The sequence below is a fragment of the Psammomys obesus genome, unplaced genomic scaffold (assembly GCF_907164565.1).
Source record: "Psammomys obesus unplaced genomic scaffold, mPsaObe1.curated_primary_1811, whole genome shotgun sequence".
Classification (NCBI taxonomy): Eukaryota; Metazoa; Chordata; class Mammalia; order Rodentia; family Muridae; genus Psammomys; species Psammomys obesus.
In genome coordinates this window covers 5,453,609-5,470,650 of record NW_026585626.1, presented here as the reverse complement: position 1 = coordinate 5,470,650, position 17,042 = coordinate 5,453,609, and the positions used below count along the sequence as shown (strand labels likewise).

At 40.2% G+C, this 17,042-nt stretch overlaps 1 protein-coding gene across 3 annotated transcripts in view; it reads right to left on the bottom strand.

The window, feature by feature from the left end:
- Positions 1–3,940: 3,940 nt before the first annotated feature.
- Znf318 (zinc finger protein 318) overlaps positions 3,941–17,042 on the bottom strand; it is a 30,305-nt gene continuing 17,203 nt past the window's right edge. For all 3 annotated transcript variants that reach the window (XM_055612946.1, XM_055612952.1, XM_055612960.1), the window contains 6 exons: positions 14,669–14,768; positions 12,055–12,359; positions 9,607–9,807; positions 9,057–9,156; positions 8,409–8,527; positions 3,941–8,153 (listed from right to left, as the gene is read on the bottom strand). In XM_055612946.1, coding sequence (XP_055468921.1) covers positions 4,977–8,153; positions 8,409–8,527; positions 9,057–9,156; positions 9,607–9,807; positions 12,055–12,359; positions 14,669–14,768 — 4,002 coding nt within the window. In that variant the 3' untranslated portion in view covers positions 3,941–4,976. The remainder of the gene's footprint in view (positions 8,154–8,408; positions 8,528–9,056; positions 9,157–9,606; positions 9,808–12,054; positions 12,360–14,668; positions 14,769–17,042) is intronic.

Here is a 17,042-nt window from a genome sequence, read left to right as displayed (position 1 = left end):
ATCTATCTATCTATCTATCTATCTATCTATCTATCTATCTATCTATCTATCTATCTATCTATCTATCTGCCTGGATCACTTATGAATGGAAGGAACAAAAGCCTGTAAAGCTTTAAGCCATTACATCTACATATGTATTATTTTCCACTCTATTTGTAAAGACAAATGTCTTGATTTATAACATTTAATGTCCAAGTGTTTGGTACATAAGGAGAATTTTAAAAGATGGTTAGGGATTCTTGAAGAAAGTGTGGTTCCCTGATAGCAGTGGCAGTAATTTATTAAGTCTTAAGGGAAAAAAATATCAGGACCTATTGATACTGATGGAAAGAAAACAAATGGCAGAAGTTGAACTCAGTTAGTGGGCATATATTAGTTGGAGAGAAACATAACGATAAAATTATCATCATATTATGCTTCAACATAAACATACACATTTATGGACATATAATGCTGGATATCTAGATCAGGACATCTGGATACTGGTGATCTTTTAAGATTATAAACTCTAAAAACTGTACTATCAGTGAGACTATCACTGCATACAGAATTAAAATTATATAAGCAAACCAGATATCTTGGCACGTGCCTGTAATCCTGTCCCTTGGGAGGTTGAGGTAAGAAAACTGTTGCAAATTTAGGTCTAGCCTTTTCTACACAGTTAGTTCTAGGCCAGCCTGGTCTAGTGTGGGAAGCTATCTTTAAAAGCATACCTCATAAGACCAAAATGAAATTAAGTAAACATAATTTAAAAAATCTAATTCTACCCAGTCCCAATGGATACATCTATTAAGTACTCCTGCAGCAAGACTCAGGGAACACTGTAGAAGAGGGAGAAGAATTAATAAGAGACAGAGGATTGGGGAGTTTGCTGTGTCTTCTAGTAATATCAGTAGATACACCCATAAAATCTGACTGCATAAACATGAGCTGGCCACGTCACCAACAGACATGCCCATGAGGCCTCAACCTACACAAAAAACTTCAGGAATCTAAGGAATGCCGAGAAACAGTCTTTTCTAGAAAAGAGCACATCAATTGACTATTTCATACAGACTGTCAGCCCTGAAAACATACATACAAGTGATATTATATGGACTGAACAGGTTATATTTAGATATATATGTGTAAATATATGCATGTAACAATGAAAAAGGGAGACATGAATTTGAAAGAGAGCAAGGAGGGGTATATGGGAGAGTTTGGAGAAGAAAAGGAAGGGAGAAATGTTGTGATTATAATCTTGAAAAGAAAAAAGAAAGAAATTCTATTAAAGAACCGTATGTATTTGTGCTGCACTGGGCCACACAACACTAATTATACTGTTGATAAATACAAATGTATTAAAAATATAAACTCTAGCCTGGCATGGTGGTACATGTCTTTAATTCCAGGAGGCAGAGGCAGGCAGATCTCTGTGAGTTCGAGGCCAGCCTGGTCTGCAAAGGGAGTCCAGGACAGCCAAGGCTACACAGAGAAACTCTTTGTCTCAAAAAAACCAAAAACTAAATAAAGACAATGTACTTATAATCCCAAATTACCTCTGTATTTCTATGTTTTCACATAAATTATCAATAAACGAAGACTTAGATTCTTACTGGATCTAGTAGGTAAACTTCAGTGTGGATATCCAACTCTTTGAAATACATGAAAATGAAACCTCACTTAATTCTGCCGCAGGCTCTCTCCTGAGACTCTTCCACTTATGCCCCCCCACACACAGTTCTTATACTCTGTATGTCCACTCTCCATTTTCTTCAGTCCCAGAAGCTGGTGAGATTAGATAAGAAATATATTTTCACATGATTTACTACCAAAAAACACTTTTCTTTTTTGTTTTTTAGAGACGAAGTAGAATGGTTAGGTGTGAGTACTTTATTATGATGCAGAAAGATCACTAGAGTGTTACATGCTCTGTGAGACCAGCTATGAATAGAAGGTGGCACGTAAGGCAGAAACAAAAAAAAAAAAAAACAAAAAACAAAAAAAAAAGCATCCACAAAGCAAGAGGGACTTTCATGGAATAATTTAAACAAACTGGGTAAAAGTAGACATCTGTCCATATTTAAGCACTATTGCTAATTTCTCACTGCTTAAGTCATCCAGTAAGAATTGTTCCATGAGCTGAGAGGGACTGGAGAAATGACTTGGCAGTTAAGAACACTGGCTGCTATTCCAGAGGACTCAGGTTCAATTCCCAGCACCCACATGGCAGCTCACACCTGTCTGTAATTCCAGGTCCGGTGCTTCTGACACCCTCACACAAACACACATGCAGGCAAAACACCAGTGAACATAAAGATAAATTAAGAAAAGCAAGATTTATTCCTGACAAACACAATTCTATTGCAATCCAAGCTTGTGTAAAAAGATCGGAGCCCATTCCTAATCTTCAAGATCAAACCTCTAGTGCTGTGATAACAAAACCTTAGAGTGTCTAAGTTCTGCACTTACTTTCACACGGCTTCTCTGGTTGAGCTCCAAAGCTCATATCAAAGGCTCCAGCCGCAGGTCCTGCAAATTACAGTGTCCTAAAAGCACTGCTCCCTCTGCTGGTTTAGGGTAGAGATGAAGAATGCTATTCCTTCAACTCTAGAAGAAATTCTAGATTTACAATTTTGGAATAAGCCCTGAAGCAATTCTGAAATTACAAGAGAAAGTTAGGCTCAAAGTTCTGTGTTGTTTTCAGTAGCTACAGCTGCCTAACCTAGGCCTGCTCTTCTTAGATATTGCCTCTCCCTTCCGACCCCTCTGACATAATCCCTCCTATTCTAGAGGTTAAGTTCTTACTCTGAAATGGAGTGAAGCTAAATCTAGATTTGATTACTCCCTCTCTCCAAAGAGAAGTGCAGCTGAGGTCGGAGGTCAGTAAAAACTGGCATTTTAAATTATTTTTCCCTAAATCACTGTAGATAACCTCCTACAAGACAAGAGCAGCCCTCTGAGGAAGCGCATGTCTTCTAAAATCCACTGCAGTTTAAGCTTTTCCTAAAGAGCACTTTTTTGAGTCACTCTATGGCTTCCAAGCACAGTACATTCAACTCAAACTTGAGTTTAAAAAGACCTGAGAACAAGTATGTAAAAGTGCTTGCACACAAGTCTGATGACCTAAGTCCAATCCCCAGAGCAACTCCACAAACCTGTCTTCTGACATCCATGTGCATGTGTTCTCACACACTCATACAGTCACACTCTCTCACTTCTATAAAGGTTACTCAGGATTCTGTACATATTTGATCCTTAGAGGAGGTAATAACCCTCATCTTCAAAGGAACAAATGCAACATACCAACTATGAGGCAGTGATGTAAGGCAAATCTGAAATTTCACTTATCTGAAATCATGGCAAAGCAAATGACTGAGACGTATTCAAGGACCTAGGTCTCTCACACCCATCCCTTTTCACAACAGAGGCCAGCACTTGTAAATTGGAATTAACTCAGGCGCTGGAAAAACTAAATATTCTCAGGAAATTAAATCTAGGGATTCTGTATATAAGGAAGCAGGGAAGGAACCCTGAGGAAATGAACTGAAGGAATGCTGAGGAGCAGGTGGAAGCTGGCCCCACTCATGTCTCTGTTGAGCCAGGTGACAAATTGCTGACAAATGAATGGCAGGACACTGGAACAGTGCACAAAACCCGAGGCCTGAGCCCCCTGACTCCCAAGTGCACCTATCAAGCTCCAGAATGTGTTCCTGGAGCTCCATTTCTGGAAGTGCCTACAGGGAGACAACACAAGGCATAGAGAGAGTGTCTCAATGGGAAGACTAACAGCAGAGTGACATCTTTACGTCACGCTCAGGCAGCACAGGGTAGACCATACAACCTATTCTGATGAGGACAGCTGCAGGCTGGGGGACAGCAGGGCAACAGTTCACTACTGTACTTTCTTTTGAAGCTCAGATGTGTGTGGTGTCAAGACAAACATATACAAAGAAGCAAAAGATGAATATTTATTCCAGAAAATTAACACATTAAATATGGAGTTAAACTTGTCCAAGCCAACTTCATAAATTCTTTAATCTTTTATTAAACAAAATTTACAACCCAAAACATCACACTATGATGGTAATAACTTGGGTAAGGAGAGGTAGAGGGTAACATCTATGTTTGTGGAATGGAGAGTGAGTCCAATCCCAATTTCAGATCTTCCAGAGTTCACAACAGAAATGGCTGATAAACAATTAAACACAAAATGTTACTGACAACAATATAATGAGCAAAGGCCATTTCAAAACTAAAAGTGACCTCAGAAACAAAATGCTTCTGGTATTTAGCCAGGAGTAAGCCTTACCCGTTTGCTGTCTTCCAAAACTGAGCCTGCCAGGTTTTCTTTTTCATTTACTGAGGCCATGTCCAAACAAGTCTGTAGGTGATTAGGACCATTTGGAGCAAAGGCAGCAAAGGAAGGAAGGACAGAGGTAACATGCCAAAAAGGGAAGTTAAACAGCAAGCAAAGGGCTCCTCACAGTGCACTCCTAACAATGTTAAGGCAGGCCCATCCGAATGAATGGAAACCTAAGGGAGGAGCAATTTTTTCTTCAAAAGTTTTCCATTTCAGCAAACTTTTGGCTGTTTCTCCCAGAGAGCCATCAGCTGCCCAGAAAAGTAATACAACACAATAACTGAAGTCAGCCGTTTCCCTCCCCCCCACATTCCAGAAATGGCAGCCTGAAAGCCAAAATCAAAGCACACTTTGTGGTGAGCCAGATAGACATTTGACTTTAATGACAAAGAGAAAATAATTTGGCCAAAAATTTTAAAAAATTAACAGAAAATATTTTTTACAGATATGTAAAGAAGTTAGGATTTATTTGTCTAATATTTTATAGGGAAAGGAGTGAGGGGGAAAAGAGACAATTTTTTTTTTTTTTTTTTTTTTTTTTTTTAGCTCCCACAAACATTTACTGTGAAGGTTCCAGATGAGATTACCAACTCCTGGATCACCTGGGGTCCAATTTCTACAATCCAATGATTCATCCATTTAGTCCTGGCTGAATGAAGTCCTGGCTGTTGTAGTCATGAACACTGGACCTTGTGTGGTCTGGGATGACATCAACTGCAGCTGTTTGTTCAGGCATTTCCTGAGGGTCCAGATTGCCTCCAACTACCTGATCCCTTGAGGGGGACCCTGAGGTTGGAGTTTTTACCAAATTCAAAGCACTGTCATTGCCCTCACTTACTTGAGGAACCGCCATTTCTGAGACAGGGACATTCAGAATTTCTACTGGTGGTGATCCCATCTCCAAGGAACTACATTTAAGAAAGTCATTGGGCTCAGAGAGTGGAGAACATGGTTTCTCTTTTAGAACTCCAGATGTCCGTGTGACAAAATCAACAAGATCTGGAAGGCAAGGAGATGGTCCAAGGCCTGAAGGACTGACTGTTGTGGATTCCATTCTGAGTAAATCTTTCTGTAGTTGTGATGTTTCTTTTGCTTCCTCAGACAACATTCTTCCAGCCAAAAGATCAAGGGCCTGGTGTGTTCTCTCACCAACTAAGTCATGGTCACCATTTTCCATAGGGTGTCCAGGTTCCACACACTTAGTGGTGATTCTCCCATTTTTGAAATTAGATGAGCTTTGTTCACCTTCTGTTTCAAAATTAAGCACCAAAGTTTTGGAAGATTCTAATGGAGACCCAGAAAAAGATAGTACTGGTTCAAAGTCATTGGGACTGGAAGGATTACACACTACAGATAACACAGAATTTTCTTCACACATTTTCTGTGACAGGGCAGTTGGTGATCTATGTGTTCGTTCTATCTGAGTATTGCAGAAATCAGCATGCACATCCCCCAGATTCCTCAGAGCAGCAAGCTCCTCTACCTTTAAGTGTGTAGCTTCAAAGTTTTCCAAAGCTTTGCTTTCTATTGTCACTGTTAGCTCCGGACAGTTATCTTGCAGCTCTACAGCTTCCACTCCAGGTTTCTCTGGGCTCCTTTCTGGTTTCTTTGGGCTCTCCCAAGTCTCTTGTCTCTTTAAACACATACTTGATGCAGCTGGGGACAGCAGAAGTAATTCAGGCACATCTTTTGGATTCTGGAGCAACGATGGAAATGAGTCTATTTTTGACCTTTTGGGAGAGAGAGACTGACTCAAGTCAATTACTACTTTACTTGTATTTTCATGTCCTGTCATCAGTTCCCTAGACTGTCCCACTTCTTTGTCATTTGTTGACAATTTGGGTTGTCCTATTTCTTCTTCCCATGTGTTTCTGTTGCCATGGTTCAAATTAGAATCTTCTGTGCTATGGAGTCCAGTGTTGGCACCTGCTCCTTCTTCAACTGCTTCCTTTCCTTTTACTTCAGTGTTTCTCTTCAGTTTACTTTCTCTACAGTCCTCTGATTGGTACAGCTCTTGGCTCGTGTTTTGGTTATCTATGAGCTTAGTTTCTAGCAACTTCTGAGACCCCTTGGTATGACAGTATATATCTGACAGATGAGAAGCTGAGTCTGTACCAAGTGGCCCTGGCTCTCCCAGGTCAAATTTGATTTTCCCCTCTGGAGGTCTCTCCTTATCAGTGTCATTCTGGAAGGAACTAGAAGTCCACACAGCCAAAGTGTCTGTCTTTGGGGTAGCCATTTCATAAGGCCTATTTTGGTATAATCTTGTCAGAGGCTGTAGGAAGCTGTAGCTGCTGTCTCTGCTTTTGGGGTCTATATGATCTACAACTGACCATTTCCCTATGGACACCAGTCCTTTTGAAATGGGATTTTCAAGTTTGCTGATTATAGGAGGAGTGACCAAAGCACTGTCTTGAGGCAGGTCCTCTGGGGTCACACTACTGTTCAGAGCAGAAGTGGAGGAGGTATCTGAGCTTTCTGTTTTAGAGAGGCTGTTGTTTTCCCCATTGGCCAATGGACTACTACTCAGCTTAGTCTCATGTGCCCCCTTTCCACCACTACTGTAGAATATGTCATAGAGGTCCTTAGCATTGGCTGTGGCTAAGCACGAATTTCGCTTTTCTAATTTTTTGGCCTGTTCACTGAATACACTTGAGAGGGGTGGTGGAGGCCGTACTAACATAGAGATCAGGGTCTGGTTCCGATCACTCTCACTCACCCCAGGAGCTGTCTCATCAGAAGGAATGGTAGCTGGTTGTTCTGCAGCCATGAAGGTCACAGGCAACCCTGGCTTCAAAATGTTAGGACCTTGGAAGCCAAGACCGAGAGTCTGAGATACAACCAAATTGGATTTTCCTGGAGTTAAGACAGCATTTGTTTGAGCAGGAGATGGGGTAGAAAGATGAGGTATAACCCGGGGTGGTGGTGGTGGAGGTGGAGGTGGAGGTGGAGGTGGTGGTGGTGGCGGTGGAAGTAGAGCCAACATTTGCTCAGGTACTTGGGATGGCTCATTCTTTTCAGCCGGTTCTATTTTTTCCTCTGGAGACCCTTTTAGAACTACCTCTTCTCCTCCAAAAGCTTTGGAGATGATATCTGGAGGCAAGAGAAGATCCGATGAGGACTCTTTAACCACTGGCAGAGGCTTGGCAGAGGTTCCAGAGGACTTGATAGACAGAAAAGTGTTAAGAGGAGCAGGCTTGCTCACTGTGGCTGAACCTGATTTGCGGAGTACTGTGGATGGGATAGGCAAGTTGGGTCGGATCTTAGTCTGTGTAGAAGTTGTAACAACAGGTGTCCAGGGGCTGGTATGTGCAACAACAGTTTTCCCAGAAAGCTTGATTTTGATGGGCTTTGCCTTTCCAACTTCAGCTTTTCCATCATCTTTGTCCTTAGCGTTTTCCATGGTGTCTTCCTTAGGGATACTTGGAGCCACCACTGAACTTTTTTCTTCTTCTTTTTCTGGCTTCTTCCAACTGAACTTTCCAAAAGAAGATGCTATTGATGATTCCTTCTTTACCTCTTCTTTTACTTGGAGTTTGAGGCTAGCATTTGTTTTAATTTCACCTTTCTCAGGGGAATTCCCACCCTCAGAGAGTTGGTCCTCAAGCTCTTCAGAGGCTTTGTCATCTTCCTTTGCTTCTTTCATAATTTTTGCCTTTTTTTCTATCTTCTCCTCCTTTGGTTTCTCACTAAGTTTGCGCTTTAGCTCACTTTGCCGCCGTCGCTCTGTCTCTAGGACGACAGCCAAGCCAGCTTGGCGGTCCAGATTTCTTCGTTCTTCATACAATGGGTTTTCTTCCACATATTTCTGGAAAGAGAAAAGATAAAGTCTCAGTAAATTGTCAAATTGATATGTGAGAAAAAAATTTGGTCATTGCCTCTGCTACAACTCATTTAAGAATAAATCACTGGGACAATAACTTCAAGAATTAGGACTGAGAATTTCCTAGTGTTAGATGGGATATGAATGTTGGCAGCTTTCTAACTCTGATGTTTGACAAGGTCAAAGGAATTAGTACAGAAAAGTGGGGAGCTGTGCAGATAGATAACTGCAGAGACCAACCTTATATTTCTCATTGTGCTGGTGACCCTTCACATGTTGCTCTCCAGAAATTGGATCCCCCAAAAACTCCTCACAAAGCTGGCAGTAAAATCCAGTGATGGGAATCAGAAACTCAGAGCCTGAAAGAAATAGAAAAGAGGAAGCAAGCCCTTTCCAGCAAGGATGACAGAAACAAAAGGCAAATCCCATCACTCTTTTGCAGTAAGTACTTGGGAGTCAGAAGTGGCATTTAGATGAATCCCAAGGACATACTTTTTCTAACCTATGGCTTTAACTCTATACAACTATTCTTCTTACCACTTGGGAACACTGCCTAACCTGGTTAAATCAGTAGCACCCTATCCTAGATCCATTCCTTAAGCTCTAGCAAGCACCAAGCATCTTAGAAGAGATTTAGAAACCATGTTCCCAAATAGTTAATTCATTCATCTGCATGAGGAGAGCTCTCATGTACTCAGGGACCATCTCTAAACATAGGTACTAAGCACTCAGTGACCATCTCTAAGCAGATACAGCAAGAGTACTGACTATTTGAAAGGCAAGAAACAAAATTTAACGACATTTGACTTCTCACTTTACTTCTTAATAAAAACACTTCAAAATATTTTATAGATTTTAGTTGAAAAGGCAGGCAGGAAGGAAACTTACCTTTTGCAGGAACAGTTATCTTGTCAGTTCGCTTTCCAGTATCTTGCTTAGCCTCGCTCTGGGTCTTTGAAGCCCAAGGTCTGTTGTAGGGATCCAGTGTCTATTTGCAAGAGGCAGAGGTGCTCACACAACAGCACTAAAATGTCAATGACCCACTTTCCTCTTTTTCTTCCCCTAAATATCAGACCAGGGAACCAGCAGTCCTTAGCTCCCCACCCCCTCCCACCAACTCTGCCAACCGCTTAAACCGAATCACCTGTGGAAAAGGTAAAAACATGTTAGCTCAAGTACTAGAAACAGAGCAATAAAAAATTCTGGTACTCAAGGAATCAAGAGACAGCCTCACTTACACTTGTATGGTGTTTAGTTACAGCAGGTCCCCTGAACTGAATGGGGATGGTATCTCCTTTGTTGTTGTCTCTTGGCTCTTCAAACTGGGGCTCCTGCCCATTTGAGAATTTGGATTTTCCAGTGTTGTAATGCAGATGGGAGCACAGAGGTTGGAGGGAATGAGAGTGACAGGAGAAACAACAGTGGTCAGGATACCTACCTGTGTGTGCTTCTTATTGTGCATATGGGTGAAGAAGTCAAACATGGTCCCGCAGATGGTATTGCAGTCTTTGCACCAGTGATTGCCAGCATCATAATACTCATAAGCAGCAACAGGCTGATCAGACTGCTTAGCAGTTGGCTGGAGGCTCTCAGTAGAATTAGGGTTCTTTATACAGGAGTTTTCATTTACGTTTGATTCCTAGAGAAAAAACTTACACTTATAAAAAAGGTGGTCACAATCATAGGAATTATGACCATAAGTCTAGTGCCTAAAATAAAAAGCTATATAAGATGGGGAAGAGTATTAATAGAACCTGTATTCAAAGCTCAAGAATATTAATTAGGCCCTACAGTTTTTTTCACATCAAGATCATAACTACTAGGGCTGGAAGAGGTGGCTTTTGCACTGGCTACTCTTTTAGAGGGGACCAGGGATCAGTTCCGGTATCCACATGGTACCTCACAACTGCCTGTAACTCCTCTTCTGACCTCTGTGGGTATTGCATGCATGTGATGCTCAAACATACATACAAGCAAAAATAGCCATACACATAAAAAATAAAATCTTTCTAAAATAAATAGCTAAAAATTCTCTAGAAGAATACCAAGATCAGAATGAGGTCAGGGAGATTGCTCAACTTAAGCCCAATGATCTGAGTTTCATTTCCAAAATCCATGTAAAAAGCTAGATCTGGTGTCATACATTTGTAATCCCAGTCCTCTTAGGGTGAGACGGGAAGCAGAGCCATGAGAAATGCCTGAAAACTCATGGGCTAACTAGCCTGTAAATCAACACACAGCAGAAACACCAAGAAAGACCCTGCCTCAAAAACAAAGTGGATGGAGAAAAGTGACTCTTGAAGTTGTCCTCTTCCCTCCTCACATGTGCTATCACATATACACACATCCCTAAATAAAATGTAATTATATGTATGTATACACATACACGTTATATACATATATGTGTATATACATTCATATTATACACACACATATATATAATTTTGTTTTGTTTTGAGACAGGGTTTCTCTGTGTAGCCTCGGTTGTGCTGGACTCACTTTATAGACCACCCTGACCTCTAGCTCACAGAGATCCGCCTGCCTAAGTGTTGGTATTACAGGCATGCACCACCACACTCAGCTTACATATATAATTTTTTAAGAGAATATTCAAGATGGTAGAAAAATTTTACTGCCTTTGAGGAAAGGAACTGGAGAACAATGGTAAGGAGTCATTTCACTATACCTTTAGTAGATGCTAAATGTCTTACCTATGAAAACAAATACATTAAACTTAAAAGCCAAAATGACAACTAAAAAGAAATGAAATGTAAAAGATAGTTAGTGGGTTAAGAATATGAAGAAAATAATGAACAAGTCAAATCAGTTTTTTCATATATCCTAGAAAGCCAGAGCTGCACATAGATAAAGCAGACAGTAATTTCTATGGAATGACCAAAAGGAATCAGGTATTTCTAAACTGCCTAGAAGTCACCAATAGAAGTTAATAACTTTAAGCTAACAATTAATTCTATTTATTTTTTCCAATGTGTGTGTATATGCAGGTTTGTGTGTGCTATGGCGTGTGTCAGTTCTTGCCTTCTATGTTATTAAAACAAGAACTTTTTTTTTTTAAGATTTTATTTTATTTTACATATATAAGTGTTCTATCTGCATTTACACCTGCCAGAAGAGGGAATCAGTTCACATTATAGATGGTTGTGAGCCACCATGTGGTTGCTGGGAATTGAACTCATGACCTTTGGAAGAGCAGACAGTGCCCTTAACCACTGAGCCATCTCTCCAACCCAAAAAAGGAACTCTTTTGTTTCTGCTGTTATGATGTATATTCCAGGCTAGGTGGCCCTCTAGCTTCTGGCTCATTCTTCTGTTTCTCCCATCTCATCTTAGAAGTGCTGGATTTATATGACACTGCATCATACTTTTTACAGGCTCTGAGGACTGAACTCAAGTTCTCCAGCTTGTACAGAGTAAATTCTTCTACCTGCTAAGCCATCTCCCCAGCCTGAATTCTCTTTTAAAATAGAACTTCCCAATAGTAAGCTATTGATAATAAATGCTTTTATTTATGTGAATTAGTCACTAGGTTGAGAAAAAAGGCATTTAGGAAATGAGAAGTTTGATTGGATGAATTTTAGTAAACAAGAAAGAAGAGACATGCAGTGAGGCCACAAGGTAGGTCAGGGAGTCTCCCAATCACTAGCTTTGTGTGAAGAGAGTATGAGAATGTTGTCCTACTGAGTGTGGTGGTACATGCCTTAATCTCAGCACTCTAAAGCCAAGGGGATGTCTGTGGGTTCCAGGCCAACCACAGCTACTTAGTGAGATCCTCTTTCAAAAATATATTTGAAAGCCTCAAAAAACAAAAACAAAAACCTCTACAGCAATCCTTAGGGGGAAAATAACCAAAAAGTTGGATCATTACCTTGTTGTTAGAGGAACCATTTGAGGGTGACAACTCTTTTTCTGGGCTCTTAGATTTTTCTCCTTTTTCAGGCTTCTCTGCATACTCTTTACAGTCATTTGAAGATTTCAGAGATTTATCAAAGATGTCAATTCCCAATATCTGAGCCACTTTGTCCAGTTCAGACTGCTTCTTTTCTGCCTCTTCAGTCTCTTTGTGTAGCTCTGCAATATCCTTCATGATACTGTCCTGCAGTCGACTCACCTCCATCAGAAGTGGATCTTTGTGACCATCCTTCTCCCTTCGCTTCTTGCGCAACATCTCCCCTGAATGGTCAAATGTTTACCAAAAGAAATCCAAGGAAGAAAAACTAAGAAAATTCATTTTTTAAAAGTTTATATGTAGTAATCTACAGAGCTATATGTTTACAAAATCATTTTCCACCAAAAAATTGAAAATCAAGTAAGATTCTCTTTCCATATGGAGTTGGCTTGGAAGAAGGTAAAGGACAAGTGATCATATCTCTTTTATATAAGGATAATAGGCTAAGGCTCTATGGACAGGGCCTCAGGGGCTCTGTAAACGCTCCCAAGCAAAACATGAAGGTTTATAGTGTCTCCTAAAAAGATTATTTGACTTTATCTAACTTAAGAACATTTTACCAATTTCTTACTGAGTTTATGCTTAATGTTATCTATCTCTGATATCAAACTTCAGGTATTTGTAGATAAATCCTTACACGACAAAATAACTAAGTTTTTCATCTTAAACAATACATATTCAGGCACAAACAAATATCCTTTTCTGTTCTCTTTCATATATTATCCAGTTTCAGTATTTAGAACATTGTTACTTTTCTCCTCATTGCATATGTGCATTCTTAAAAGCACAGACAAAGAAATTGAAGGAACAGCAGTGCACATCTGGAATCCCACCACTTTAAAGGTAGAGACAGGATGATCAGGAGTTCAAAATCCTCCTGAGCTATACAGTGACTGTGAGGCTAGTGTGGGCTACATGAGATCTTGTTTCTAAATACAAAAAAATAAAAAACAACAATGCCAGCCTGGTCTACAAAGTGAGTTCTGGGACAGCCAGGACTATTACACAGAAAAACCCTGTCTTGAAAAACAAGCAAAGAAACCAAAAATCAAAAACCAATAAAAACAGCTGGGCACAGTGGTGTACACCTGTAATTCTAGCACTTGGAGAGGCAGAGGCAGAGGCAGAGGCAGAGGCAGTGGATCCCTGATTTTGAGGCTAGCCTGGTCTAGGACAGCCAGGACTACACAGAGAAACCCTGTCTCAAAAGACCAAAAACAAACAAACAAAAACCAAAACCAAAAATAAAAGGAGAAGGTAGTAGAATAAAAAGTAAAGTATCACAAAACATTTTGGGCTAAAAAGAAAGCTCTCAGTAAGTGCTGAGGGGACATTAAAAGGACATTACAGTCAATTCAAAGTGACTCCCACTAGCTAAATTTAGAAAAATTGAGACAGGAATCTGCTTATTAAAACAGAAACTCACTACACAGAAGTAACAAAATTAGAAAAAACACTTAACCATTAAAGCAAGTTTCTCAGGCTAGGAAAGGTGATTAAAACTGGTGAGAAAAAGCTTCAAGGGTGACTTTTACCACAGTCTCAAAGATTTCCCTGGAAAGACACTCCTGACATGACTTGACATTGCTTTTGCCATAGTCTTGACAAAAATGAACAATCCAAACTCAATCATAAACATCAGACAAATTAAAATTAACAGATATTCTATAAATACCTAAAATATCAAATTATAAATAGAAAGGCTCAGGGACTATTATTAAGAGGTAAAAGACTAAAACACTGTGACAAATAAATGTGATAATTTTTTAATTTCCTAATTTTAAAAATCTTTTTGTGAGGTGTGTGTGTATGACTCTCTGTGTGTGTATATGTTCATATGTGTGGATACAGGCACACACATCCTACTGGAGGTCAAAGGGCAACTTTGGGTGCCAGTCCTCCCCTTCTATTTTGCTTGAGATAGGACTTCATCTTCTGCTGCATACATCGGGCTTCTGAATACTGGGATTGTAGATGCATGGTATCCTATCTAACTTTCTGTGGGTTCTGAGACTCTAAACTCAGATCCTCATGCTTATACAACAAGTATCCATGAGCCACCATCCCAAGCCTCATTTGATTAGTATATTGTGTACTTGAATTCTTGTTAGGAAATTCAGACTGAAGTTCTCAAGGGTATCTCATACTTACAACTTACTCTGAAAGAGTTCAATAAAAAGTACACAGTAGTGCCAGGCATGGTGGCGCACCTTTGGCCCCAGCGTTTGAGAGTTAGAGGCAGCCTGGTCTACAGTGAGTTCCAAGACCTGCCAGGGCTACACAGAGAAACCCTGGCTCAACAACAACAAATTACACATTCAAATACAAAGACAGGAAGAAAGAGGAGAGGGAGAGAGAGAGAGAACAAAAACAGAAAGTATGGTAAAATGTTATTAATTTGAGAGAAGAGAACTACCTGAGAATTCTTTGCATGGCTACTACAGCTTTTCTCTAGGTTTATGGCCAAATTGTTTTCACTGATCTTGTCTAAGTATCAATGCCTCTTCATGTGGGTCTACTGCTCTACTGATACCTTGTTGTTTATGAAGCCGCTCCAACTCTGTCCTGAGATAAAACATTTTCTTCTGCCGGGCTTCCTGGTCAGTTTTCAGCTTTTCCCTCTCTTCAATAACCTATAGAGTACAAAATGGAGAAAGAATGTGATCTGAAGTTCCAAAAATAGGCTGGAAGGGTAGGGTGAGGGGAAGAAAGAAAAAAGCTACACCCATGTTAAAGATTCTATAAGGTGACATGACTGAACTTCACGATTATGGAGAATTAAAATGTTGAAGACCAGAGATAAACTAATTTGAGCTTCTTTTATTCCCTGTGACAGTTAACTATAGCCCACACCTATGGACTATCCAACCTAACATCCTTATGACTACCAAAATCATACAATGTATTCTTAGCAGATCATAAGTTTTCATCAATTCAAAAGCTAAAAACATCATTGAAGCCAGGCAGTGGTGGCACACACCTTTAATCCCAGCACTCGGGAGCAGAGGCAAACAGATCTCTGCATTGAAGGCTACCCTGGTATACAGAGTGAGTTTCAGAATAACCAGGGCTATATTGAGAAACTTTATCTTGGAAAAACAACAACAAACAAACAAATAAAAGAGAGAGGGAGAGAGAGATGGGCTGGAGAGATGGCTCAGAAGTTAAGAACACTGACTCGTCTACCAAAGGTCCTGAGTTCAATTCCCAGCAACCACATGGTGGCTCACAATCATCTATGAGATCTGGTACCCTCTTCTGCCCTGCAGGCACACATGCAGGAAGAACACTATGTACATAATAAATAAATAAATCTTTAAAAAAGAGAAAGAGAAAGAATGAACATCATTGAACATCAGGAATCTACAACAGAGTTTCCCTCTGCTGTAACATGTCTTACTTGTATCCCCCTACCAATGTATTCTGCATATATTTTTATAACTTACTTTGTTTTGTAACTAATAAAAATGTCACATAACACTGGGTAGTGGTGTACACGCCTTTAATTCCAGGAGGCAGGCATATCTCTGTGAGTATGAGGCCACCCTGGTCTACAAAGCAAGTTCCAGGACAGCCAGGGCTGTTACAAAAGAAAACAAAAAACAGAAACCCAAACCCCAAAAAACACACCTCATATAACTCAGACCTCATACCACATAGTGGAATGTGGTATTTGTGTTCCTGGGCCATAGCCACTCACATTTGGTTACAAAACAGACTGTTCCTTTTGAAAACTGTGTTTTTGTGTTGACAGGAGACCCTCAACTTCCAAAATGCTTTTTCTATTTAGCTCTTATGCTGTTATCTTAAACTTAAAGCCCAGTGTAGTGGCATACACCTCTAAATCCCAGCACTTGGGAGGCTTTTGCAAAAAGACTGCAGTAAGTGCAAAGTCAGCCTGGTCTCCATAGTAAGCCAGGGCCACAGGGCAAGACCTAGTCTCAAAACAAAACACCTTCACCCAAAGTTCAAATGCCTGCACCCAGAATCTTTGTAATCAAAGTGACATTTCATTCAGATACAAGGTCAAGACCAGAATTTTATTCTTTTCTTCGGAGCTATACTACCATGAAAGGTTTCAAGCAGGAAGTACCTAAAGCCACTGACAGCAGCACTGGATAGAACTCAGGTGGGGAAACATGAAGAAAAGAACTAAAATGTAGATCTGAGTGACTAACTGTATTAGCTTATTACATATTTCATGTTATTTGAGCTTCACCATTTTCTCTATTTTACAGTAGGAAAAGTGATTAACTATCTTGGGGCCAGAGATGTTCAGCAGTTAAGAGTATATACCGCTCTTGCAGAGGACCTGAGTTCAGTTCCCAGCATCTGTACCAGGTAGCTCACAACTGCCTGTAGCTCTAGTTCCAGGGTATCCCACCTCCTCTTCTGGACTCGCTGGGTACCTGCACTCACATGTGCACAAGCCCAAATACAAACAGGAACATGTTTACATAATTAAAAATAAATCTTGGGGCTGGAGATGTGGCTTAGTGGTTATTAACATTGACTGTTCTTCTAGAAAACCTGGGTTCTATGTATTCCCAGCACCTACATAGTGGCTCACAACTGCCTGTAACTCTACAGTCTCCTGGGATCTGAAACACCCATCTGATCTCTATAATACCAGGCACGAATATAATATACAGACTTACATACAGACAAAACACTCATACACATAATTAAATTAAAAATAATCTTAAAATTCACCCAAGGTCACACAAGTTGGAGTAAATTTAAAATACAGACACATATTATGTATGGTGGCACAAGCATTTCCCATAACTCAGAAGGCAGAGGCAGATAGATCCTTTGAGTTTGAGGCTAGTCTCATCTACATAATGAATTTTAGGCCAGCCAGGGCTACATAGCAACACCCTGGTCTATGTAACGGATATAGCTGT